The 8756-nt window shown below is 40.2% G+C and overlaps 1 protein-coding gene across 4 annotated transcripts in view; it reads right to left on the reverse strand.

The window, feature by feature from the left end:
- Window positions 1–5167, reverse strand: part of magu (SPARC related modular calcium binding-like protein magu) — a 16666-nt gene extending 11499 nt beyond the window's left edge. For all 4 annotated transcript variants that reach the window (XR_002686771.2, XR_002686773.2, XM_022851938.2 and 1 more), the window contains exons 1-2: window positions 4497–5167; window positions 327–522 (exon numbers count right to left, since the gene is read on the reverse strand). Coding sequence is in view for 2 of the 4 variants with exons in the window: in XM_022851938.2 (XP_022707673.1) it covers window positions 327–522; window positions 4497–4571 (271 nt within the window). In the remaining 2 variants the exon portion in view is untranslated. The remainder of the gene's footprint in view (window positions 1–326; window positions 523–4496) is intronic.
- Window positions 5168–8756: the final 3589 nt, after the last annotated feature.

An 8756-nucleotide genomic window follows, 5' to 3' on the forward strand; every position in this document is an offset into this window, starting at 1 on the left:
TGAATACCCCGCCGCACGTGAGTGCAGCGGAGCTAACGGAATCACTTAATTATTTTACCGCACATTTTAATACTCTGTCATTTGTAAGAACGCTAGTTAAAGCCGAAGCGATAGAATCGGTGTGTTAAGACTCTACTTCAATTTATTATGGGCACCTACTGTTGGTTAAAATGGCTGACCAAATAATACCTTGGTCATTAATTATGTGTAACAATAGTACAGTATAATCTCCATGACAAACATCCGAGTTTTGGCGCAATGTCACGGATTACTTTGAGAAACATTAATATACGAGCAGATCACGATTAGAAATAATCGATACATACCGACTGAGCAGTTACCATGGTGACTAGGTTCGACGCGATGACCTAGGCAACGAGCTTGGCGTAGCTCACATGAAGTATAGGTACGGCCATCTGACGCACATACGAGAGGTTCCGGTGAAGATGAGCTTTTTACGTCCGAGTTCGCAGTCGGGCATCGACCGCATTTGTGCTGGCCACCATCAGGATTCAACGGAATCTGCCGGATAATGGGAACAACACTGCATTAGCTGTACGCTCCCGTTTTAAATAGCTCAGATGTTACGGATGATATTTCCAAGCAGATTTTTCACTGTCAGTGGCAGCGCACTACTTCAGAACAGAGAATCGGTTAGTCATCTGTCAATGGATAATTTATGGTTTCCGCCTACCTTCTGTGTTGTTGTCGCAGCAGAAACTCCGTTAGGTTTGTTTAGTAGTTTGAATTAAATTAACTCGGACACTTAAATTGTTTTACAAAGAACAAAAAGAAAAGTATGTTTAAGACATAGGCCTAGACCTGTATCGCTTTTTGAAAATCTGCAATATGTACTTTAAGGACCACGTTCATTAGATACGTAGATATGCCCGGGCCGATAATTAGACAGCAATTCGATTGGCAACTAACAGCGTTATCACAATTCATTTTAGTGACACGGAAGACACAGGGTTCATCATAAACAGCACGTGAGATCTGCTTCTAGATTAGATTGTGACGGTCTGGTGCATAGTTGCAACGGTCATAGTAAAATGAGACCGACAGGAACACCGGAACGTTGAGCTGCTTGCCAATAACTGTCCCGGCTTCTGACATTTACTCGAGAATAAATCGGCATTGATCGTTCGTAGCAGAATGACAATGCTGTCAAATACGGAACGAGGAAGTCCACTAGCGAATGACCGATACACCCATGTAGAAATACTATTACGCAGTTCTGAGTCACTGCATTTTTATGCAAACGATAATGGCAGCAAAATCCGTGCGTAATCTAATTTATACTTTGTACTTTCTCGAATCATCTGCAGCTGACACAATGCTCAGCTTCGCCCTACTTCATAGAGCTCAGTTTACTCAGATGACGTGTGTAATTTAGGCAGAGACAAGAAGTCACCTAGCGGCCACCCAATAAACATGTTCTGTGTGAGGTTTCGTTGTAAGAAAACTGGGCAGTTAGCGCACTGCTGCCCATGCATATGCAGGAATCGAACACGTGGTTTCTCGTTTGGTAATTCAAAGCTTCTTAAACTTGTATTGCTTTAGTAAGTCGCTTACTCCCAGCGGCTTATTCGTCGAATCGTGTTGAAACCTTGACGTCTCAAGTGCACGCACATTCATTGCGACACGTTCAATTGAGACCGGTATAACTTACTATGTCGCCCTTTGCAAGTCTCTGCGTCTTCACTGGAACGTGCCACTTTTTTAATTCCGCCCCTGACAGACTCGCCAGCTTGTACTTAGCGCACTCTCTTTTCGAGTTCTCTATTAATCTGCATTTTAACTAAACTTCTGAACATTAATGCTGTACACCGTTCTTAATGTAAGCCGTAATAGACCGGCGTCCAAGTAGCGCAGCGATATTTCGATAGTTCTTCCAACCGGGTCAATGCAAAATGATCCAGGATAGCGCCATATTCCATACCTTGTACCACCGAAGGGCTAATAGAATCACAAAAAGGCGGCCAGTTTTTATGTTGTGTAATATTTCGTATAGTGACGCCGTGAGCGAATCTTTGGACGCGAACGTAATGGCCCGGCAGTTGCTCACGTTACTATTAAGACAAGCCGATATTCAGCGCTTTCCCTGTTTCTAAGGATTCATGACCAGATCGGGGTGTTGCCAAGGCTAATTAGTCTCGATGCACGATAGAAAGACCGTAGCTATAAAACATCGCTACAGAGCGAAAGATCGGAGCGGTCAAAACTCGTATTTAGCTAAACGACTTTTTATCCTCTTTCTGTGAATGTGTTGAATCAATCTATATTTTTCAGATATTAACTAATAATTTTTACTGTATATCTGTTTATGTAAACTGTTTTCTACGAGCCAAACCGTAATGTTTTCGATTCACGAACCGGACGGTCGATAGAAGACCATTTCGGGTGCAGGAAGATTAGCGAGGAGATTTTGTTGTTCCTTACAAATACAATTCCGATGGAACGTAACTGAATTTCGAAAAAAATCATTCTTTTGCGCGATAGGTAAACTATCATTGCTTACACTGAACATTTGTTCTGCCCCTATGGTGTCGCATTACTATCATTCATAGGTTACATCTTCATGCGGCAATAAAACCCCACTTAGAATTTTCCGAATCGAAAACGTTTAGCATACATCAAATAACGCTAAGTCCATGTTATATGAATATGGCATATTGATTCCGCACGCGCTTTGAACCAGTTTCGGCCAACCTTCGATCAGCCATACGTTTTATTGGTCTACCTAGATGAATCATCGTGAAATATAGGGTGTTCGGCGATTCACCGGAACGTTTCAAACTGAGCTATCGAGTGCGCGCTGGCAATTCTAAGGTAAACATTTATAAGGGCCCATTCTACACCAATCTGGTCACAAAAAAAGAACATATCGCAAAAACAAGGATGAAAAGTTCCAAATCCAACAACGCTAGACAGAATCCTGCGAGTAATTGGAACGAGCGGGTGATTAGGGGTTTCGTTTATAGAGTTCCCTTGTAGAGGGTAGACAATTTTAGATGGACAGGTCGAAGTACATTTTCTGATTGGAAGATTTTACTTTTTTGTGAGTAGACAGCTTTGCAAGACAAGATTTGCAGCGGCTTTTCTCGGGCGTGGCCATCATGCTGAGGTAAGAGACAATAATGCCAAGCTTAATGGCTCAAAATTATGTTTTTTTGCTAGTTTACTTAAGTAAGCTTCAAACGTTTCGATAGCATTGTATAATCAAATTTACAAATTCGAGCTTGCCATAAGGTTAGAGCCATCTTTTATGTACGTAGCGTCCAAGTTAATCTTTTCCGTAAGTTCCATACATTCTGATTACTTTACAAATACAATTCAAAGGCAAATCATTTAATAGCTGGCCTTTATATTCACTGATTATTTCTTGCAGGTCCATCAGAAGCTATATACTCTGTCTAACAATCAAGGCCTGCCGAGGGCGTCGAAATTAATGTTTTGGTGTCCACAATAAAGGCGCGCTTTTCTACCTAAAAAGCTCTGTCGTGAACACTGTTGAAACCGATAGTTTATACCACTTATTGACATGTGTACAAAGAATGTGGTGGAGGCAATTGAAACGGAAGGTGGCTAGTTTCACAGCGGCGATCTTGCTTCATATTATCATGTCGGTAGAGAGCACCACAATCGACCAGACTCACTATTCGGCCAATTTCACTTCAACATCTTAAGTTGTTTATAGGAACCACTGCCTCTGATCGTAATCTAAGGGGGGTATTTGTCTCTCATATCACGCCGGTTTTTACATTTTTCCTTTAACAGAATTTTACTGGTAGGTTTTCAATGATGAGGGTTGCATAGGCTAACTGTTATCAGAATACCAGATTGAGAAAACACTCCACGTTTTGACGTGCGACATAAGGAGTATGAATGGGTTATTCATTTGTCTATTTGTCCGAACTTTCACGAGCAGAAACCAGAGATTCGGACTTTTCCTGTAATATTACACAAGATACACAACCTTTTCATAGATACATGTACTTACGTTTTTTAAATATTTAATAAATGTTACACAGACACACACACACACACACACACAGTGTCAATAAATGAATTATGTAAGATATGACAGGTGTAAGCCAACATGCTTCCAAAAAAAATATCGGATATCTTCCAGATAATTTGAACCTGAAGGAGAAAGGCAACCTCATGAAATGCAAGGAATTATACATCCCCTATCGATAATCCCACGTACATGTAAGCATGTCGGATGCTGAAATCTCTAAAGTGGGACCGCTTGACTGACTCGTGACGACAGTAAATTTATCTTGCTAAACCGTACTTTGTTCTACGTTCGTGGTGTAGCAAATAAATAAAGTTCCGACTCGTTTGTATCATTTACAGGCAGGCACGTTCGCTTGACTTGGTAAAAGTGCTCCAAGAGATTTTATTAGCTCAATCAGATCTAGGACGTTCATATAGTAACACAGTATTACCTTTAGGTAAAATATATTATCATAAATGGTTTATTCTCTTACCTGACAAAGAACGGTGTGCACAAAGAACGCTGAGCCTATCACAGTGTAGGACTTTAACGCGAATGTCAATGACATTGTGTTGATAATAATGTTATAAAGTCGTGATAAATTTCAATAATACAGAAGAAATAGGTGTCAAGTTGAAGCAGTGAAGTTAGTGGCGATTTTTTGCACAACCGATAATAGCAAGGCATGCCACTCCTTGTGCACGATACACTATTACCAATTCTCTTGGTCTTTACCCTTTATCATTAGAATTTCTGTTGAACGTCGCTGATGTCGTCTACGCTACGTACACATGCATGGTATGTTTAGTAGTCGAGGTAGATCGTCCTAAAGACTCCACGCCTGCGTTCAGGGTGAGTTTGTATACAAGTTTCTATACAAATAAACAGACAACGGGATGAAACGCAGTACCCATACGAAGAGAACTCATACATAAGACAACGTCTGTAAAACTCGCACACGGCGCCCGTCGCATACCGAATAATTGAAGCTGTCTGGCCAAACAAAAAAACACAAATAACCAGTCGCCAATCGAAAAAACAACCGAGAACAGCAACCTTAGAGGAAGCCGCAGTGCATAAGTGATCCTTGTTTTTAACGCAAGACCGCCTGCTTAGCCGCGCTGGAAGGGTCGCTCTGCGAGAGACGACCAGTTTCAGAGGCGCTGTCCATCTGTTCGTAATCTTCTGCGCCACTACCACGGATACCACTCTGTTTAGAACAAAGCAAACAACGTTGTTTCTTCCGCTGCTGCTGCTGCTGCTTGCTCTCGCGTGGCTGCTGGCACCTAGTCTGCATACGGACCCTCCTCATAGAGTGAGAGACAACAAAAACAACAATAACAGCAACAATAATAACAACAGCAACGCCAACAACAACAGAAATTAACGCAGCAGTAGCGGTGTTGTTCGACTACGCGAGAGAACACGCTAGAGAAGAACAAGTACAAGATAGAATCAAGTAGCAAGAGTAGCAGCCAAAGAGAGAGAATACCTCGGGTAGACGATGACGAAGGAGCAGCGCGCGCGAGAAGAGGGTACACGTGATCCACACGCCGTCTAGCGGCATATTGACGAACTAGACAAATAGATGGCTAGGTGATGGATAAAGAACGACAATTAAAACGTTCCGACAGAGACGGGTATAGGTATGTACAATGTGTCTAATAGGAGGGATAGGAAAGGGGCGGACAGAAAGGATGGGCGGACAGCGATGCTCACAAAAGGTATTCAACGGTGGTACGAATGAGATGGCTTAAGACGAAGACGACTAAGGTTGAATCCAATATTGTGTTTCCGTATTTATAGACGGTTGTTGCTTGATAGAGCTCATGACGTTCTGCACTGGGAATCTAATAAGAAAATTCGCAGCGATCACCTATTAGCTAAAGGTGTCCGGCTGGTTAATATGGAACTAGTCCTGCTGACGACATCTGTTAAACGGACCATAGCTCTCAAGCGATTTCTGTCACATTCAATTTTTTCCATGGAGTGTAGCCTATGGTGTGGGCAGAAATTCGACCAGCTTCTAACGATCGTTTGATTCGGGTAGTCCATTTTCATATTATAATGAATAGATTTAAATTGTGTATTAGTGAACTAGAATTCGAATTGTCTCACTTTTAGCAAGCTAATTCATGGCCCTTGTAGTATAACGAGTAATTTAGCTATAATCCTTATAATCCGCTATATATGGGGATATAGAGGCTCTATGTCCCCAGAAGAAGATATTCCCAACTTAAGAAATTATCACACTTCGAATTTCAGGCAGTTTTTATTAGTTTCGGTTCTTTATGAATTCCAAGGCGCTATTACGTAGGGAGCATTAATATTAGTGGTCTTCTTTTTTTTTGTTTCGGGTATGCCCTTCATCTATTCTCTTACGCCTCTTCCTTTCTAGTTGTTCTTTTCTGTTCATCATTTCCTCAAAGAAAGATGTGACTTTGGCCCGTGAGTATTAGTGGTCTATCTTTTGGCAAAGTCTTGGCAAATACTATTTCCATTTATATGGAATTGGCAGCTTAAACATTAAATCGTGAAAAGAAAATTTCGAAACTATTAAACCAACAATTAACGCTGGTCAATCTTAGGCAGTCTACAATCGGCAATGATTTAGCCCTGAGCCGAATGAATAAGTGGGTTTTCTCTGGAGTTGAAGTAGTGTAATAGCTAAACACGTACCGGCTTAAGAGCGAATGCACGAAAAGAACTTGACAAGGTCAGCTTCTGATAATATTCGAGGGGTCACCAGGGCAAACGTGAAAAAAACACTTACAATAAGTACACTTACAAGATAGCTGATCTCATATGGCTCACGAATATTGTTAGGACCTGTACGAGCATTCTCGTTTTCGACCAGCTCGGAGAAACGTTAGACGAGGACGATACGTCTACATATACGAAGTCGTCACATTATACGCAGCATCAAAGTGAGGTCTGTGAACTAATAGCCGATAGATAATGACATGTGACAATACCGACGACGGCCTTTAAGATGGGGTATGTATGCTCAAAAAAAAAACGGACATCGTTCGTTTTACAGACGGGTATGAACTGTACTCCCTATATGAACTATATGAATATATATATAGTTTTTTTCTTTATTTAATCACCCTTGTCGTGCTGTATACGACGTCGCCGGGGCTTGAACCGACAACGCTCGATTTATATATTTTAAACAGTACTTCAAGCTTCTTTGTTTATTAAACCTGCAATTTTCCGTGTGAATCAGCCAAGGTGATCTTGCGCCTTTCATTGTTATAATTGCCCTCACTAATTTTAGTACTATTTATAATGTTCTAGTAACCGTTCGTAACTATCACACCTTGTGGCCTAATAGGTGATCGCTAATTGGTAAATAATGCCATTTGGGTAAATTTTACGTCAAGTGTTTTATGTTATACGACGGACTTTGAAATGCATGGCTAATACAAATCAATGCTTGGATAATGGTAGGATAACTAAAATTACTAAATAACTATGCTACAATACTAGCCAACTTTTATCACGTTTTGGTGTCCATTGAACAACTTTTCGTAATTATCTCTTCGGTACAGCATAAAGGACTGACCTTCACTAGGAGTTTTAGGCGAGTTGCCTTCCGCTAAACTGATATGGGGTTTCCCCAGCAGACCCATGAAACGATATGGTAACCATTTGCCAACACTAAAACTTGAACCGCGATGCAACGCTCGTAAAGAGATGCCTATAGAGAGTCAGTCTACATTGCCTTATACTGTTATTATAATCAGCAATTGCTGGCGACGAAGTTGTTCTGTCCACCTTGTAAGCCCTCTTTTCTATACAATATCGTTCCCTGTGGTTACCACCATGCCAGAAAATAAACGCAAACTATTTGTATATGATGGATGTCACAACTATAACAGATAGGATGGTGAGATAATACTTTTGTTCATAGCCACGCTAGATTCTCTCACAATGAAGGTATTCATTAACTAAGATCTATAAACCTGCTTCCATATATAAATTTCTAAAAAGTTTATTTACAGCCGGGAAATAACTTATACATACTACGGTTAAGCAGTTAGAAAGAGCCCAGTTATATAGGTAGTTATACCCTGCACAGTAGAAGGCGAACCTTCCCAGTAAGCAACACATTTACCCTTGCTATATCAAAATCTCTGTACAACACAGGAAACGTATGAAAAGCATGTACTAACATTAGTCAACTAAATGAAGGCGTCTAAAATATAAGCCCCTAACCCTTATAGATCATTGGACCAAATCTCAAATAAATGTAAATAAGACTTGCAATTTTTATTGCAAAAAATTGGATTTACATAGGGATAAACTTGAGCTCTGTTAACCCTTTCGTGTGTATTTTCTCCCAAATAGGAAATACATTACATTTTTGAGATTTCCTTTATTAGTCACTCTTTAGACGTTTTCAGTAAAGTGTGTTTAAGTGTAATAAATATCTATAAATTCTTTTTATCTATTACGGTACAAGTTATTTTAGTATGCATGAAATAGTATGTATGTAAAGTATACTAATATGATAATATGTAAATGGTAATCATACGACGTTTTCATGTGGGAGGTCTGCCAATTGAACCTTCTGCATACCCACGAAAATACGTCGTCGTTTTCTCATACTTATATATACAAGGAGATAAAAAGTAGCCAATCACCTGTCTAACAAATTCGTACGCCGTGTTCATTTATTTCATCATTAGCGTCACCATAATCTATGTACATTCTTTTTTTTTTTACTGTGAGTAGAACTGCCATATAT

This window comes from Varroa jacobsoni, unplaced genomic scaffold, assembly GCF_002532875.2.
Source record: "Varroa jacobsoni isolate VJ856 unplaced genomic scaffold, vjacob_1.0 contig00456, whole genome shotgun sequence".
In the NCBI taxonomy this organism is placed as follows: domain Eukaryota; kingdom Metazoa; phylum Arthropoda; class Arachnida; order Mesostigmata; family Varroidae; genus Varroa; species Varroa jacobsoni.